This window comes from Ascaphus truei, chromosome 12 (assembly GCF_040206685.1).
Source record: "Ascaphus truei isolate aAscTru1 chromosome 12, aAscTru1.hap1, whole genome shotgun sequence".
In the NCBI taxonomy this organism is placed as follows: domain Eukaryota; kingdom Metazoa; phylum Chordata; class Amphibia; order Anura; family Ascaphidae; genus Ascaphus; species Ascaphus truei.
Window position 1 is genome coordinate 40,623,093 of NC_134494.1, and position 18,968 is coordinate 40,642,060.

General features: G+C 53.0%; 1 protein-coding gene across 3 annotated transcripts; it reads right to left on the reverse strand.

The window, feature by feature from the left end:
- Positions 1-575: 575 nt before the first annotated feature.
- On the reverse strand, positions 576-17,841 carry DDB2 (damage specific DNA binding protein 2). 3 transcript variants are annotated; one of them, XM_075567483.1, is made up of 13 exons: positions 17,709-17,841; positions 14,372-14,562; positions 12,477-12,663; positions 11,697-11,880; positions 11,522-11,607; positions 11,177-11,365; positions 10,913-11,058; positions 7,418-7,517; positions 7,036-7,213; positions 5,906-6,051; positions 5,537-5,701; positions 4,519-4,564; positions 576-2,544 (listed from the first exon to the last, which is right to left on the reverse strand). In XM_075567483.1, exons 4-13 carry the CDS (start codon positions 11,878-11,880, stop codon positions 2,288-2,290), a joined length of 1,497 nt encoding a protein of 498 aa, XP_075423598.1. In that variant the 5' UTR covers positions 12,477-12,663; positions 14,372-14,562; positions 17,709-17,841; the 3' UTR covers positions 576-2,287. The 3 variants fall into 3 exon arrangements, with proteins under 3 accessions (XP_075423598.1, XP_075423596.1, XP_075423599.1); XM_075567481.1 differs by lacking the exon at positions 12,477-12,663; XM_075567484.1 differs by lacking the exon at positions 12,477-12,663 and having other exon boundaries at positions 14,372-14,558; positions 17,709-17,832.
- Between the last annotated feature and the right edge of the window lie 1,127 nt (positions 17,842-18,968).

Here is an 18,968-nt window from a genome sequence, read left to right on the forward strand (position 1 = left end):
ACACGTGCAGAGGTACAGACAGAGAGACACGTGCAGATGTACAGACAGATAGACATGTGCAGAGGTACAGACAGAGAGACACGTGCAGAGGTACAGACAGATAGACACGTGCAGAGGTACAGACAGAGAGACACGTGCAGAGGTACAGACAGAGACACGTGCAGATGTACAGACAGAGAGACACGTGCAGAGGTACAGACAGAGAGACACGTGCAGAGGTACAGACAGAGAGACACGTGCAGAGGTACAGACAGAGAGACACGTGCAGAGGTACAGACAGAGAGACACGTGCAGAGGTACAGACAGAGAGACACGTGCAGAGGTACAGACAGATAGACATGTGCAGAGGTACAGACAGATAGACATGTGCAGAGGTACAGACAGAGAGACATGTGCAGAGGTACAGACAGAGAGACATGTGCAGAGGTACAGACAGAGAGACACGTGCAGAGGTACAGACAGAGAGACACGTGCAGAGGTACAGACAGAGAGACATGTGCAGAGGTACAGACAGAGAGACATGTGCAGAGGTACAGACAGAGAGACATGTGCAGAGGTACAGACAGAGAGACATATTTGTGGAAAATAAATCATGGGTTTTATTCAGCTTGTAGCTTCAAACAATACATCTTTAAGAAAGCAACCAAAATAAACAAACCGTCTATCCCTTTGCAAAGGCTAACTCACTTTCCAGTCCCTCTCTGCAGGGCTGGGAGAATAGGCCTCTTGACAACCTATGACTCCGAAGTCCAAACAGGTACCTGTAAGCAGGGGGCTCTGTGTGTCAGTCTCTGGGTTTGTGTCCGTTGGGCGGCCGCCCTCCGGCGGGTTACATGGTCCGCTGTGCCCTGGAATAGAGGTTCCTGGGGATCTTGCCGGCAGCCCAGTCCCGTGCTCAACTCCATGAGTTCCTGGGAATCTCTTCTGGCAGCACCATCTCTCTGCGCTCAAGAGATCTCCTGCAGTTTAAGCATGAGGATTTCCTACCTGACTGATGAGCCAGGTGGAGACCGGCTAATTGTCTGTAGCTGCAATTAACCAGTTCCCTGCTGGACTCGGCCAGATACAAGCTTCCTATTTGGAGCCCTATTTGGACTGGGGTTATGGCCCCGTCACAAAGAAGAAATAAAATATACGTTTTGAAATGCCTGGCAACCACATCGATCCTTGGTGGGGACAACCTGAAAATGACATCTTTGGCACCCTGTAAGAGTGCTCTGTGATGGCGCCATATTACGCCATCAGTGACGTCACCACGTTACGTCGAACGCCTTCAGGCTAGATGCCACAATGGACCCAAGGGGAGGACGCCTTGCAGCAGCCACAGAGGGCTGTCTACGGCTTGTTGGCCAGAATCAGACAGCAGCTAGAAAATGGACAGTCTTGGTCAGGGCGGCACAAGAGGGAACCAGCAGACGGCCGTCCCTCGGCTAAGGTAGGACAAGAATAACAGACTAGGGATGGGCAACACCACCTTATATGGCGGTCTAAGCAGGAAGTCCGCCTACCTCTGCTAGTTGCAGGGATTAACCCATTAATGGCTGCCATAGAAGAAAAAAGGTGCTTTTTTTTTTTCCAACCCAAGCGGAGGTTGCGTTGAAGCTGGTAGGTAAACATATCATGCTTTGGCTAAAAACATGCAACTAAAAGCTCAAATAATTATTAGATAGGATGTATATTCATAGTGAGTACTTATGGCCCAGGCTAGGACCTGATCATACAGTCGGTTTTCATGTAAAATGAAATGTCTTTCTCCGACAGCATCCCGCCGATTAATCTAAGGCTCTTACTCCGTTCAAAACATTTAAGCCTCTTAGGACTTCAGGGAGGGAACAGACGCCTGCAGCAGCAGCAGCAGCACAAATACAAAAATGTTATGTAAAAAAAAAAAAAAAACCCAGATTTATTTTATATTGGATTTCTGAAAATACAAAATATACAGATGGGAACGTCCGAACATCCAGCTGTTATTCCATTTCTAGTCTCCCAAGACAGGGTAGTAGGTGTTGAAAAGTTCACTTGTTGTTTGGGGGATATTCTTTTAAAGGGAAGTAACAGGGTGAAGTTCCTTAATGAAAACACTCTTTAGCAGTCCTGGAATTCATCAAAAACAAAAATATTTCAAAAGCAGATCTTTGACTAGATGCGATGTTACACCTCGCTTCAGATAACAAGAGCAATAAGGCACTCTTGGAGTTTGGTTACAGCGGCCACGCCTGTGCGCTGTCTCGCAAGCCCGTAGAGCCCAGACTAAAAGTGAAATTTGGACCAGGTATCAGCCGCAGGTTTACTTGTCAGGTACTTTGCGTTTCCCGCGCGTGGTTTTAGGGGCGTTATTCACCACACACTTGGTTTTCTCTGTTTCCGAGGGTGCGAGTTTGGTGTCGGACTTGCCCTTGGAGGTGTTGGGATGGGACGGCTGAGCGCTCCGCTGTTCTTTTCTTCTCTCCCCCACCGAGTGGCCCTTGTCTCTCAATGCCTTCATCATCTCCTCCTGCTTCATCATCAGCAGAATCTCACGGCTCCAGATCAAGATGTTAAAACCTGCGACAACACAAAACGGGGCCCACCGGGCCGGTCAGGGGGGAGTGTCAGTCCTCAAGCTCTCTGCAGCATCATTTCAACAAACACCCTTTATGGGTCGCTCGTGGGGGCAGGTCAGGATAACTAGGTGCAGGAACAGGTAAAAAAAAAAAAAAAAAAAAAAAGACGACAGCACTACTTCCATACAGTATAAGTAAGGTGATCACCTCGATAAAGAGCTCAGGCTTGAAACGTGTCGGTGTGGGCCTCCTGCCTGTGTATGCCTTTTTTTTTAATGATCCAATAAATGTGTTAATTTTTTCACCATGGGAACGCTCTTGTTTTGATCTTTACTTATCCTGCATGGAAGTAGTGCTGTGTCTTTTTTTTTTTTTTTACCTGTTCCTGCACCTGATGAAAGACTGAAGCACACCTGTGCCCTAGGACGTTGGGATCATAGCCCAAGGATGCTGCACTACTCGTCAGTCCTTGGTGTATATCTCATGCACCATTCAAGATATCATACCACATGGATGTATAATTGTCTGGACACTTTAGTGTGATAACTCCTCACCGCAGTACCAAGTGGGATGTTTCCAGTTTAATTCGATTACATGGGTGATCTTCAAAATGTACTTTCGGGTCCATACCATGATACCTAAAGGGTATTCCATCTAAGGACTTTATATCATTTTTTGCTTACTACAGCTACTTCCATATGTGTTAATGAGCACCGCACAGTGTGTTTCTTGTGACAGGATAACTAGGTGTTGGACCTGAAACACCCCTAGACATTACTCTCAGAGGATTCTGGGTAACAAGAGAGACTGTTTGTTCATAAGAAGAGAGACTGTTTCAAGACTTGGCCAGTGGGATCCAGCAAAGAACGTGCTGATGTCTCAGAGACAAGGCAACATGAACAAGCCAACCTTGGAATTCCTGACACAAGACAGGATAGCAGAGGCTTACACCATGCATCCCACACAGCTGGTCCAGCAACAGATAACTGCATCTCCTTTGTTTCGTGTTATGTTAAAAGGGAGGTATTTGGAGCATGCGCAGAGAGAATGCTAGCAGTAAGGCTGGGGCCATAGAGGGGGTAGCGGGGCCATAGAGGGGGTAGCGGGGCCATAGAGAGGGTAGCAGGGCTGAGGTGCGCCGACGCTGAGGCTCGCCTGCTGAAATCTGCGCGATTTCATGCCTATGCAGGCGAGCCAGCGGGCACGATCGGGAGACGGGGGGAGACTGAGGGAGGCGGGACACCGAAGTCACGGCGCCGTGACGTTGATGCTGCTCCGCGGCGATTGGATGTTTTCAGCCGACAGCGCTCTGAAATACAGCTTGGCTGTCAGCTGAAAAAGCCAGCGCCTCAGCACGCCTGTGGACGATCGCGTGAGCCCCCTCTAAAGACATCCTCATGGAGGATGCAGGGGCTCAGCGCGGAGCGTCCGCACGGCTCAGCGCGGCCTCCCCTGCTTTGGACTCGGCCTAAGAATGATTAGTGTGACAGCTTTTCTAGGATAGAAGTATAAGCCCTGAATAAGATTCCTTTGTCTTGATCAGAGAAGAGGACTCTTGGTTGCTTTGTCATGCACGCAGAGGACAGAGCCGGCTATTTTACTCGTATTGATTCTACGCGCACAATAAACTATTTCTACTCTTTGAACACAGCTCCTCGTCAGCCTCACCTTTCTACACCAGGTAAAAAAGGTGAGGGGAGCGAGATGCAATGCTCTACAGAAACACTGCTCTGAAAAGCCTCATTCCCCTGTCCCTACAAAACATCCACAGAGCCTGGCGCCATTAACCATCTCCCTGCCGGGAAGTACACCTTTATTAACTGTGTCACTGTCAGGGGATATTAGGGCCCTGTGCTGAAAAGGGATGAGCACTGTAATGTGTACAGTCAACTACACACAGTCTGAACAGAGGGTACTCATGTAGCTACAGCGCATTGTTGACCAACAGCCGTGTGTCCAATGTGAAAAGACTCACCCATTCCTGAAGCCAGCAAGTCTCCCATGGGGTTAAACTTATTCACCTGGAGAGATAAAGCAAGTGAACAAGGGATATATGTCAGAAAACGCATCCTTTGATTAGAGAGAGGTCCAGCACAGGGAGCAGTATACCCGTGCCCTGATCTTATGTAGGAGCAGTGCAGCCAATAACTTTGCAAGCAATCTGGCCAGCAGCAGTGCCAGCCCCCACCTCTCACACACTGCCCTGCCACACACTGCAGCAGAGCCAGCCTCCACCTATCACACACTGCTCTGCCACACACTCCATTTATACACTGCACAAGCAGTGCCAGCCTCCACCTCTCACACACTGCCCTGCCACACACTGCAGCAGTGCCAGCCTCCACCTCTCACACACTGCTCTGTCACACACTCCATTTATACACTGCACAATTAGCCAAGCAGTGCCAGCCTCCACCTCTCACACACTGCCCTGCCACACGCTCCATTTATACACTGCACAATTACAGCACAAGCAATGCCAGCCTCCACCTCTCACACACTGCCCTGCCACACACTGCAGCAGTGCCAGCCTCCACCTCTCACACACTGCCGTGCCACACTCCATTTATACACTGCACAATTACAGCACAAGCAGTGCCAGCCTCCACCTCTCACACACTGCCCTGCCACACACTGCAGCAGTGCCAGCCTCCACCTCTCACACACTGCCGTGCCACACTCCATTTATACTCTGCACAATTACAGCACACGCAGTGCCAGCCTCCACCTCTCACACACTGCCCTGCCACACACTCCATTTATACACTGCACAATTACAGCACAAGCAATGCCAGTCTCCACCTCTCACACACTGCCCTGCCACACACTGCAGCAGTGCCAGCCTCCACCTCTCACACACTGCTCTGCCACACACTGCAGCAGTGTCAGCCTCCACCTCTCACACACTGCTCTGCCACACACTGCAGCAGTGCCAGGCTCCCACTGTCACATTGCAATTATATACAGCACCGGGAGTGCCAGCCGGTTCTTACCGAGACAATGCCAGATGCATAAGGGTCGTACAACTGGCACATAATGTTCCCGCTCTGCCCGTCAAACACATCCACTGTCCGTAGCTCATCCGCCGTGTACCCCGGGAAGAGGGGGTCTGGGTAACGGCCAGCAACAATTAGGTCATAACGAGGGTGCCACGTGGCCTGGAGGAGGAGATGAACAGGGGGCACCCAGAACATTACTGTCTCCTTCCATACACTAGACCCTATAAAAGGGAGCCCTTAAAACATATGTTAAAAGAAAGTACAGAATAACACCCCAATAAAAGCAAAGGGAACGTTTTGCCATTTCCTTTACACACACACACATACACGCTTCGGTTTGTGTGATAAACAAACAACACACACCTTTATGGCGGTTAAGTGCTGGAACTGGCGGTGTGGGTGGGGTATTATGCGCTGAGGTTTGGACCAATCAGACGCAGAGTAAACGCGGATCTCACTGTGCTGGTCGGTGGTGAGAAGCTTCGATCCATCCCAGGGACTAAAATAAGCTGCGAGGGAGGGAGAGAGAGAAAAGATACTGCAACGAGCTGGGGACGTCACTGCTATACAGGAATCAAGGTGCGCGCACACATACACACACAGGGTTAAAGGTTACCGGAGTTCACCCGTGCCCGTGTGACAAGGTGCGCGCACACTCAGGGTGTTAACGGTTACCAGAGTTCACCCCGCGTCCCTGTGACAAGGTGCGCGCACACTCGGGGGGTTAACGGTTACGAGTTCACCCCGCGTCCGTGTGACAAGGTACACACAGACACACACACTCGGGGGGTTAACGGTTACCAGAGTTCACCCCGCGTCCCCGTGACAAGGTGCGCACACACACACACACTCGGGGGGTTAACGGTTACCAGAGTTCACCCCGCGTCCCTGTGTCAAGGTGCGCGCACACTCGGGGGGTTAACGGTTACGAGTTCACCCCGTCCGTGTGACAAGGTGCACACACACACACAGGGGGTTAACGGTTACGAATACACCCCGCGTCCGTGTGACAAGGTGCACACACACACACACTCGGGGGGTTAACGGTTACCAGAGTTCACCCCGCGTCCCAGTGACAAGGTGCGCGCACACTCGGGGGGTTAACGGTTACGAGTTCACCCCGCGTCCGTGTGACAAGGTGCGCACACACACACACTCGGGGGGTTAAGGGTTACCAGAGTTCACCCCGCGTCCCTGTGACAAGGTGCGCGCACACTCGGGGGGTTAACGGTTACGAGTTCACCCCGCGTCCGTGTGACAAGGTGCACACACACACACACACACACTCGGGGGGTTAACGGTTACGAGTTCACCCCGCGTCCATGTGGCAAGGTGCGCGCACACTCGGGGGGTTAACGGTTACGAGTTCACCCCGCGTCCGTGTGACAAGGTGCACACACACACACTCGGGGGATTAACGGTTACCAGAGTTCACCCCACGTCCATGTGGCAAGGTGCACACACACACACACACTCGGGGGATTAACGGTTACCAGAGTTCACCCCGCGTCCATGTGGCAAGGTGTGCAGGCAGCTGGATTTGTCTTTGATGTTTCTCAGGTCCCAAAGCTTCACAGTCTGGTCCACGGAGGCCGTCGCCAGCAGCCAATCGCAGCGCGGGTTGAATTCAACATGCGTCACCTTCTTCTTGTGCAGCCTCAGCTTCCAAACCTGACCACAGAGAAGTTGGAGTCAGTCACCAGCACACTGACCGTTTCATGCACTCTGATCACCCTGCACTCCTTAGGGTGACAATGAGCAGTGACGAGAGTCACTGTGGGTCAGGAGCTGGTACACAGAGCCATGAGAGGAGGAGGAGGAGGAGAGGGAGGTGGGAGGGAGAAGACCAAAGACCACGCAGACTACAATACCCACCTCTTTCCCACACGTCTCTAGCAAGACCACGTTACCCACGTTATCTCCAGTCACCACACACTGCTGACGGGTAGATACATCCAGGCTGCAATACCACATGCTGGGAGACAATATAGCACAGGCAGTTAAAGGAGCAATTCCCCCAATGACTAAAGTGTATTAATGGCAGGGACATGTTTAATGGGTCAGTCTCTCCTAGGACCACAGTGTACTTATTGCAGGGACATGTTTATAGGGTCAGTCCCTCCTAGGAGTGGTGTACTAACGGCAGGGACATATTTATAGGGCCAGTCCCTCCTAGGAGCTAAGTGTACTAATGGCTGGGACATATTAAAAGGGCCAGTCCCTCCTAGGAGCTAAGTGTACTAATGGCTGGGACATGTTTAAGGGGGCAGTGCCTCCTAGAATCAACGTGTATTAATGCTAGGGACATATTTAAGAGACCACATCTGGGTGATTATTATTTCTTTTAAATCAAAATCAGCCACCTGAGTTGTTATGTAAACACGGTGAGCGGAGACTTGGAAGGGGTATGATTTCCACTGGCTGCTCACTGATGTCACTGTGTGTTCTACAAGAGAATGGTCAGGCAGAGCTCCCCCTCTCTCTGCTCTTCCTTATTTCTATTGACTCTCTGATAAGGACAGGGTGGGATAAGGGGAAAGAAAACACTAGACAAACACTCCACCGTTCAGAGACCTCCCAAAAAAATACAACTTGCAATTCGTTTTCAAAGAAAGAAAAGCAGCCACATATTTGCTTTTACCACATGTGCATAATGGACCTTCAGAAAGGTCACCGTCCCACCTTCAGAAAGGCCCACTATGCTGGACCAAAACGTTTGGTCATTTATTCAACGTAATCACTTGGAACATTCCCTTGGAGATCTGCTACCCTTTCTTCCCATTAGTGGACCATACGGCAGAGCCAGAACCCGCACGTATTCCTGTTAAAGGAATGGAGTGCATGTGTATGGATTTAGGATACATCGAGGAGAGGCAGCAAAATGTCACGGATGCACTTGGGAGGGCCTGTAGTACCCTGGCTTGTATATGGAGGGGAACAACTTAGTATTACCATGTTTGGAAGCACCTTGTACGGAGTAATGGGAGGTGCACAGTCTGTTCCTTTGCTCTGGGTGTGTGGGACATCCATGCAGACATACTTCCAATGCCTGTTTGTAATTGCAGTTACTGTACAGATGCCGTCTCCACGTTTCCTAACCCGAATACATACACACACACACACACACACAAATAAAGCGACCCTCTTCCGTTTTACCCTCCTACCTCCAACTACTGATAGGCTCACAAAGTTGGCGGGCCCGATTATAAGGCGAGTATGTACTTTTCAACTTAACTTTATTTTTTTTAAATTGCCTTTTAAAATCGGGCAACACCGGTGGGTGGGGGGTGTGTGTGTCATCATATCGCTTTCAGAGGAGAGGGACGGTCACATCTCCTGGAGTCTCACACTTTCCAGTTTCAGAACATGTTCCGTGTGTTGTAGTTTTCCTTCTGTTCTAAAGAACACTTCTCTCTTATCTATACCCTGAGAAAGTTATCCCAGTGATGCCTCTCTCTCTCTTATCTATACCCTGAGAAAGTTATCCCAGTGATGCCTCTCTCTCTCTTATCTATACCCTGAGAAAGTTATCCCAGTGATGCCGCTCTCTCTCTTATCTATACCCTGAGAAAGTTATCCCAGTGATGCCTCTCTCTCTCTTATCTATACCCTGAGAAAGTTATCCCAGTGATGCCTCTCTCTCTCTCTCTTATCTATACCCTGAGAAAGTTATCCCAGTGATGCCTCTCTCTCTCTCTTATCTATACCCTGAGAAAGTTATCCCAGTGATGCCTCTCTTTCTTATCTATACCCTGAGAAAGTTATCCCAGTGATGCCTCTCTTTCTTATCTATACCCTGAGAAAGTTATCCCAGTGATGCCTCTCTTTCTTATCTATACCCTGAGAAAGTTATCCCAGTGATGCCTCTCTCTCTTATCTATACCCTGAGAAAGTTATCCCAGTGATGCCTCTCTCTCTTATCTATACCGAGAAAGTTATCCCAGTGATGCCTCTCTTTCTTATCTATACCCTGAGAAAGTTATCCCAGTGATGCCTCTCTCTCTTATCTATACCCTGAGAAAGTTATCCCAGTGATGCCTCTCTCTCTTATCTATACCGAGAAAGTTATCCCAGTGATGCCTCTCTTTCTTATCTATACCCTGAGAAAGTTATCCCAGTGATGCCTCTCTCTCTTATCTATACCCTGAGAAAGTTATCCCAGTGATGCCTCTTTCTTATCTATACCCTGAGAAAGTTATCCCAGTGATGCCTCTCTCTCTTATCTATACCCTGAGAAAGTTATCCCAGTGATGCCTCTCTCTTATCTATACCGAGAAAGTTATCCCAGTGATGCCTCTCTCTCTTATCTATACCCTGAGAAAGTTATCCCAGTGATGCCTCTCTCTCTTATCTATACCCTGAGAAAGTTATCCCAGTGATGCCTCTCTCTCTTATCTATACCCTGAGAAAGTTATCCCAGTGATGCCTCTCTCTCTCTTTTCTATACCCTGAGAAAGTTATCCCAGTGATGCCCCGCTCTCTCTCTTATCTATACCCTGAGAAAGTTATCCCAGTGATGCCTCTCTCTCTTATCTATACCCTGAGAAAGTTATCCCAGTGATGCCTCTCTCTCTTATCTATACCCTGAGAAAGTTATCCCAGTGATGCCTCTCTCTCTTATCTATACCCTGAGAAAGTTATCCCAGTGATGCCTCTCTCTCTTATCTATACCCTGAGAAAGTTATCCCAGTGATGCCTCTCTCTTAGCTATACCCTGAGAAAGTTATCCCAGTGATGCCTCTCTCTCTCTCTTAGCTATACCCTGAGAAAATTATCCCAGTGATGCCTCTCTCTCTCTTATCTATACCCTGAGAAAGTTATCCCAGTGATGCCTCTCTCTCTTATCTATACCCTGAGAAAGTTATCCCAGTGATGCCTCTCTCTCTTATCTATACCCTGAGAAAGTTATCCCAGTGATGCCTCTCTCTTAGCTATACCCTGAGAAAGTTATCCCAGTGATGCCTCTCTCTCTTAGCTATACCCTGAGAAAGTTATCCCAGTGATGCCTCTCTCTCTTAGCTATACCCTGAGAAAGTTATCCCAGTGATGCCTCTCTCTCTTATCTATACCCTGAGAAAGTTATCCCAGTGATGCCTCTCTTTTGTCCCTTACACATATTAAGAGCATCATACGGACGGACTCTGCACTATTTATCCTACTCCTACCCACTGTCTATACAGGCGAGGCCTACCCAGTGATCTTTTTAGTCCCCTTTCTCCTTTAGCGATACCCCCTCTCCTGCAGGTTAAGCCTCATTACAGTTAGTAGGTGTATTTTGGACATAAGTAGGTGTAATTTATACATAATGTTTGTGTAAGAGACCCCTCTCCTGTACCCCCCCCCCTCCCACTGCAGGGTGAGCTCTCTTACGCCCAATCCTCTGTGTTGGTGAACACTTGCACAGTGCGCCCATTGAAATCCTGTAGAATGGTGCTGCCAGCCACAGACGAGGTATACAGCTGATTGGGGTTAAAGGGGTCAAACTTCATTCCTGTGATGCACCCTCCAGCTCCGATCTACCAAAGGTGAGGGAAGCAAATAAGAGCAGAGTAAGGGTACAGGCTGCAGCGAGGGCTGTGACTGCCATATACAGCCATTGCTCTGAGTGGAGAGCGGAGACAGACATAGACGTACCCCTGGAATTAAGGTGTTGTTTAGCTCCTCGTAGTCCCACAGAATGATGTCTCCGCCTTTCGATCCCACGGCCACCGTGTTTGGGTGCGTGGGGTGCCATTCAAGCGTGGTGACTCTCCGGTCGAAGGGGCTGTTCGTGCGATACAGTATGTAGGAGGCAAGAGAGCGCAGGAAGGGGGTCTGGAGGCACTGTAAGGAGAAACAGAGACAAGATGAACCAGGCAGAGCCACGCGGGCGGGTACAGGGAGGGCAACAGCACAGGCGAGTGGCTATAGGCAGGAAACCCACGCAGGTAAATATAGGGAGGAGACACAAATACAGCATCTGTTGCCACAGCACCTCACCTTTGCCCGAACATTCCCCCCCAGCGTGCTCCGGTACAGGTAATGCACAATGCTTTTCTGCCTGTTGGCATGCTGACCTGACGCACCTGCGGGAAGCAGAACCGCGGCGGTCACATCACTGCGCACACAGCCAAGTGCCGCGAACTTCCTGCGACGCATTGCCACGCATCATTACCTTTGCTGCACGGTGGGGTTTGGGAAGGTGTCTTCCTTCTGCTGCTTCTTTTAGAGTCCGGCTCAGCGGCGCCACCGTGCGCCCGCCTCCGCTTCCCGGAAGGAACCTCCTCCTGCTCCTCTTCCTTACCCGCGGGCTGCTCCAGCGTTCTTCTACTCCTCCGTACTGACTTTTTGGGAGGCATCTAGGGGGAGAAAGTGTTGCATGACAGGTCACATGTATGTGGGTGACAAGTGGGCCCTGCATGACACCGTATGGCCGCAAAGGGATTAAAGGGTCAGTCCAACCTCGGACAAAAGCGAACTGAGGACATTGACATGTTTAATAGGTTAAATGTAGCCAAGTGACACCTTTAAATAAATAAAATACGTACATGTAAGTATTTAAATATAATTCTTCAAAAGTTTAAAGTTTTATATGGTAAACAAAAGATTTGGTTTCTCTTACAATGTTTGGCAAATAATCTTATCAACAAAACACATGGATTAGAAATAGTTGTCTGTTTCTTTGTTTACAAAATATTATGACACCATCATTAATCAAACAGATAAACACAGGCAGCTGATGTTTCAATCCAGCATTCCAAACAAGAACAAATCCTTCTTTCTATCCTGTCAAAAATAAATATAAAAGCCTGTCACGGGGAGACCAGCGCTTTGAACACAAAAATACCCGGATCCTTTGATTGAACAAAACGTGAGATAAAATAAATTGTGATTTATTTACACGAGAAACACACACAGCTTGGAGTTACAAAAATAATACGAAATAAACACTTACTGGAATGGGGCAAAACGAAATAAAATGTCCACGGAACGAAATTCACAAGAATAAAGTCTCTAGGGAACAATTCCCAGGAGCGTGGTTGGTGCGCAAATAGAGCCGTGCGACAGTCTTTGGCTAGGGGCACAGCATGAGACCCCTGTTTCTCCTCCGTCGTTCGCAAATCCTTAGTTCTAACGAACTCCTGAAGCAGGGTATAATCCTTAGTTATGATGGAATAGTTTGTACCGCACAATGTCTCTTTACTTGATGAAACACACTCCCGATCGGCTGCACGGACTTTTAAAAAGCACCAAAGTCCTATCGGTATAATGTGCAGCCAAATCCCTGCGTGGGAACAACGCGTCCCACCTATTGCCAAGGTTCGCCCATACTCCATGGAGCCGGGCAGACGCTTCAAGGTATGCCACGGTCATGCGCCAACTTCGCACCTGAGCCGCTTAGCATACCTAACCCAAGCCCACTTCCCTGGCGACATGTTGGCTGCCGGTCCCCGGACATCTGGCAGGCAAACCTGTTTACATTTACTTCCCTTCACACTTTAAAGTGTCGGTACCTTTTAAGTCCGGACTTTCCTAGACATTCTGGAGTCATCTCAGTGTGATGTCTTAGAGGTCCTGACTTAAGTTTATGCATGACTCAATGGCCGGTCATATAATGTACTTGTAAATCCCCAATGTATCCGCTGCCCTGCCTGTCGGAATGTTAATTTCCTTCCTCTCATAATTTTAATACACCAAAAGAGGGGGGACTTTCATTCACTACTTTTTATAAAAGTTAATAACTGCTTTATTGTTGGGATCGTTTCACAGCGCTGGCATACTCCTAGCCTAAGTTAGCTCCCTGCACCTGTGCAAAAAAGCGGCTGGCGTTTAAAAATAAAAATAAAACATTTCCCTCTTTTCGGTTTGGCAGTGAAACATTGTTACAATACTCGGACTAATAAATAACTGCAACCGCACTCATACATTGTAACTTAGTATAACGATGTGGTAATTGTGGTTGCAACACTCGGAACCAATTCATAACGATGACCGCACTCATTCAATGTAGCTTATTATAATGCGTGTGATCCCCTTATTCCTAGCAGGACACACACACGCATTTACAGGCTTGCAGCCAGCGGTGGGCTGCAGAGCTGACACATCATATTTACAATATGACTCAGGGGCACCCTGTTACATGACTTATACCTGTGGCCCTCTTATACCTAACGGGAAACACACAGACCCTTCAAACACAATTACAGGGTTGCAGCCATTAGTGGGCCGCAGAGCTGACCCTTTACATTTACCCACTATGACTCAGGGGCACCCTGTTACATGGCTTATACAGCTGATACATAGTATTACTCTCGCCCCCTTATAGGCATTTTGAATACATTTGCTGTATTACCACCCATGCTGGGTTGCAGAGCGGACACTCTACAATTCCCAATTTGGTGCAGGGGCACCCAGCCGGGCCAAATACCTTTATTAATGGCCTGGGTACCCCCTCACCATCACAGTAAGCAGTTAATTAAAGGGTGAATGATTCTTTCTAATTAAGCCAATTACACTAACCGCCTTATTATACTCCCATATATAGTCTGTTGCCGTTTTGAGTCGAAAATCTCTAATGAAATCAATAGCTATCATCTGACTATATAGAATAAGACCCTAAATTGTATAAATTATTGTTCTATGACATTCCTCTTTAATCTGACTCTAAAGGGGAATCCACAATGCCCTTCATAAATAATACTGGATTGGATTACCGTGTCCCAGGCGATTACTCGTACATGTACAGTGGCACAAGCAGCAGGAGATATATATATTTTATGTGCTGAAGTGATAAAACACCTTCCACCTCGTCCAACAGGGGAAGCAGGTAGACTGGCCATTACTGCTCACCTGTCAGTCACAGGAGGGGACCTCTCAGGATGCAAGTGTCTGTCTCTCAAGATGAAATGGGCTGTAATCTTTCTCACAGGGTGTTCGCCTGCTGTGGTCTGTCTCGCAGAGTAGGGGGCGTCTTGTCTCGCAGAGTACAGAAAGCAGTTTCTGATGGGCCGGTCTCTCTCTTTCAGGGTGCAGAAATCTGCCTTAAATATACACGAAGGCATGTCTCATGATACAGGGAGATGTCTCGGGGTGCAGGGGTTTGTCTCAAGATGTAATGGGCTGCCTCAGCCTGTCTCTCGGGCAGTGGGGGGGGGGACAGGACTGTCTCACAGGGAGCAGGGGGGCTGTCTCACAGGGACCAGAGGGGTGAGGGGTACTGTCTCAGTGGGCATGGGGGCTAGTCGGGAAAGGGGGGCTGTTCCAGTGAGCGATGGTTGAGGGGAGCTGTCTCTCAGGATGAGGGTGGCTGTCTCTCTGGGAGGGTGAAGGGGGCGGTCTCTCGGGGAGCGGGAGGGTGAGGGGGGCTGTAGGGTGAGGGGGCTGTCTCTCGGGGAGCAGGAGCGTGAGGGGGGCTGTCTCTCGGGGAGGGTGAGGGGGGCTTTCTCTCGGTGAGCGGGAGGGTGAGGGGTACTGTCTCAGTGGGCATGGGGGCTGTCTAGTAGGGAAAGGGGGGGCTGTTCCAGAGAGCGAGGGTTGAGGGGAGCTGTCTCAGGATGAGGGTGGCTGTCTCTCGGGGAGCAAGGAGGTGAGGGGGGCTGTCTCTTGGGGAGGGTGAGGGGTGTTGTCTCTCGGGGAGCGGGAGGGTGAGGGGGGCTGTCTCTCGGGGGGCGGTAGGGTGAGGGGGGCTGTCTCTCGGGGACCGGGAGGGGGGCTGTCTTTCAGGGAGCGGGAGGGTGAGGGGGCTGTCTCTCAGTGAGCGGGAGGGTGAGGGGGCTGTCTCTCGGGGAGCGGGAGGGTGAGGGGGGCTGTCTCTCAGTGAGCGGGAGGGTGAGGGGGGCTGTCTCGGGGAGCGGGCGGGTGAAGGGGGCTGTCCCTCGGGGAGGGGGAGGGGGGCTGTCCCTCGGGGAGGGGGAGGGGGGCTGTCCCTCGGGGAGGGGGAGGGGGGCTGTCCCTCGGGGAGGGGGAGGGGGGCTGTCCCTCGGGGAGGGGGAGGGGGGCTGTCCCTCGGGGAGGGTGAGCTGTGTTCGGGGAAGGTGAGGGGGGCTGTCCCTCGGGGAGGGTGAGGGGGGGCTGTCGGGTGAGGGGGGCTGTCCCTCGGGGAGGGTGAGGGGGGGCTGTCCCTCGGGGAGGGTGAGGGGGGGCTGTCCCTCGGGGAGGGCGAGGGGGGGCTGTCTCTCGGGGAGGGCGAGGGGGGGCTGTCTCTCGGGGAGGGCGAGGGGGGGCTGTCTCTCGGGGAGGGCGAGGGGGGGCTGTCTCTCGGGGAGGGCGAGGGGGGGCTGTCTCTCGGGGAGGGCGAGGGGGGGTCTGTCTCTCGGGGAGGGCGAGGGGGGTCTGTCTCTCGGGGAGGGCGAGGGGGGTCTGTCTCTCGGTGAGGGCGAGGGGGGCTGTCTCTCGGGGAGGGCGAGGGGGGCTGTCTCTCGGGGAGGGCGAGGGGGGGCTGTCTCTCGGGGAGGGCGAGGGGGGGCTGTCTCTCGGGGAGGGCGAGGGGGGGCTGTCTCTCGGGGAGGGCGAGGGGGGGCTGTCTCTCGGGGAGGGCGAGGGGGGGCTGTCTCTCGGGGAGGGCGAGGGGGGGCTGTCTCTCGGGGAGGGCGAGGGGGGGCTGTCTCTCGGGGAGGGCGAGGGGGGGCTGTCTCTCGGGGAGGGCGAGGGGGGGCTGTCTCTCGGGGAGGGCGAGGGGGGGCTGTCTCTCGGGGAGGGCGAGGGGGGGCTGTCTCTCGGGGAGGGCGAGGGGGGGCTGTCTCTCGGGGAGGGCGAGGGGGGGCTGTCTCTCGGGGAGGGCGAGGGGGGGCTGTCTCTCGGGGAGGGCGAGGGGGGGCTGTCTCTCGGGGAGGGCGAGGGGGGGCTGTCTCTCGGGGAGGGCGAGGGGGGGCTGTCTCTCGGGGAGGGCGAGGGGGGGCTGTCTCTCGGGGAGGGCGAGGGGGGGCTGTCTCTCGGGGAGGGCGAGGGGGGGCTGTCTCTCGGGGAGGGCGAGGGGGGGCTGTCTCTCGGGGAGGGCGAGGGGGGGCTGTCTCTCGGGGAGGGCGAGGGGGGGCTGTCTCTCGGGGAGGGCGAGGGGGGGCTGTCTCTCGGGGAGGGCGAGGGGGGGCTGTCTCTCGGGGAGGGCGAGGGGGCTGTCTCTCGGGGAGGGCGAGGGGGGGCTGTCACTCGGGGAGGGTGAGGGGGGGCTGTCTCTCGGGGAGGGTGAGGGGGGCTGTCTCTCGGGGAGGGTGAGGGGGGCTGTCTCTCGGGGAGGGTGAGGGGGGCTGTCTCTCGGGGAGGGTGAGGGGGGCTGTCTCTCGGGGAGGGTGAGGGGGGCTGTCTCTCGGGGAGGGTGAGGGGGGCTGTCTCTCGGGGAGCGGGAGGGTGAGGGGGGGCTGTCTCTTGGGGAGCGGGAGGGGGGGCTGTCTCTTGGGGAGCGGGAGGGGGGGCTGTCTCTCGGGGAGGGTGAGGGGGGCTGTCTTTCAGGGAGTGGGAGGGTGAGGGGGGCTGTCTCTCGGGGAGGGTGAGGGGGGCTGTTTCTCGGGGAGGGTGAGGGGGGCTGTTTCTCGGGGAGGGTGAGGGGGGCTGTTTCTCGGTGAGGGGGGCTGTTTCTCGGGGAGGGTGAGGGGGGCTGTCTCTCGGGGAGGGTGAGGGGGGCTGTCTCTCGGGGAGGGTGAGGGGGGGCTGTCTCTCGGGGAGGGTGAGGGGGGGCTGTCTCTCGGGGAGGGTGAGGGGGGGCTGTCTCTCGGGGAGGGTGAGGGGGGGGCTGTCTCTCGGGGAGGGTGAGGGGGGGCTGTCTCTCGGGGAGGGTGAGGGGGGGCTGTCTCTCGGGGAGGGTGAGGGGGGGCTGTCTCTCGGGGAGGGTGAGGGGGGGCTGTCTCTCGGGGAGGGTGAGGGGGGCTGTCTCTCGGGGAGGGTGAGCTGTCTCTCGGGGAGGGTGAGGGGGGCTGTCTCTCGGGGAGGGTGAGGGGGGGCTGTCTCTCGGGGAGGGTGAGAGGGGGCTGTCTCTCGGGGAGGGTGAGGGGGGCTGTCTCTCGGGGAGGGTGAGGGGGGCTGTCTCTCGGGGAGCGGGAGGGTGAGGGGGGCAGAGGGGGGCTGTCTCTCGGGGTGAGTGGGGCTGTTTCTCAGGGAGCGGGAGCTGTCTCTCAGGGAGCGGGAGCTGTCTCTCAGGGAGCGGGAGCTGTCTCTCAGGGAGCGGGAGCTGTCTCTGGATGCACGGTGTCTGTACCTGGTTTACTCTCTCTAAGCAGCGGTCGCTGTCTCTTTTATCCTGAGCTGTCTCTTTATTTTCCTCTGTGTCTCTCTGTGCAAGATGTCGCGTCTCCCTCTCCCGCGCATGCGCGCGCACTCCCGCCCCCTCGGGGGCCTCCTGTGATTGGCTGTGGCGCACGACGGGCCCGCCTTTTTTGTGACCTCACGGCCCTACTATAATAATATCACTTCCCATCAACCCCCGGGGCAGAGAGAGAGAGAGAGAGGCAGAGAGTCAGGGACAGAGAGAGGAGCAGAGAAAGAGACAGGGGCAGAGAGAGGAGCAGAGAAAGAGAGACACAGGGGCAGAGAGAGGAGCAGAGAAAGAGACAGGGGCAGAGAGAGACACACACAGGGGCAGAGAAAGAGAGACACAGGGGCAGAGAGAGACACACACAGGGGCAGTGAAAGAGACACACAGGGGCAGAGAAAGAGAGACACACAGGGGCAGAGAGAGAGAGGGGCAGAGAAAGAGCGACACAGGGGCAGAGAGAGAGAGGGGCAGAGAAAGAGCGACAACAGGGGCAGAGAGAGAGAGGGGCAGAGAAAGAGAGACACACAGGGGCAGAGAGAGAGAGGGGCAGAGAAAGAGAGACACACAGGGGCAGTGAAAGAGACACACAGGGGCAGTGAAAGAGACACACAGGGGCAGTGAAAGAGACACACAGGGGCAGAGAAAGAGAGACACACGGGGGCAGAGAGAGAGAGGGGCAGAGAAAGAGAGACACACAGGGGCAGAGAGAGAGAGACACACACAGGGGCAATGAAAGAGACACACAGGGGCAGAGAGAGAGAGACACAGGGGCAGAGAGAGCGACACACGGGGCAGAGAAAGAGACACACAGGGGCAGAGAAAGAGAGACACACAGGGGCAGAGAAAGAGAGACACACAGGGGCAGAGAAAGAGAGACACACAGGGGCAGAGAAAGAGACACACAGGGGCATAGAGAGACACACAGGCAGAGAGAGAGAGACGGGGCAGAGAGAGACAGGGGCAGAGAGGGAGAAAGAGAGATAGGGGCAGGGAGAGACAGCCAGGAGGGAGATTGTATGCGTGTATGTATATCTTTATTTATATAACGCCATTTATGTACTCAGCGTGTCACAGCAGTAATACATGTGACACAATAATATTACACATAATGGGAATAAGCAGTTGAGACATAAAAGTAACATTAGGAAAACGAGTCCCTGCCCCGAGGGGCTTACAATCTAAGTGGCAGGTAGGGAGAACTGT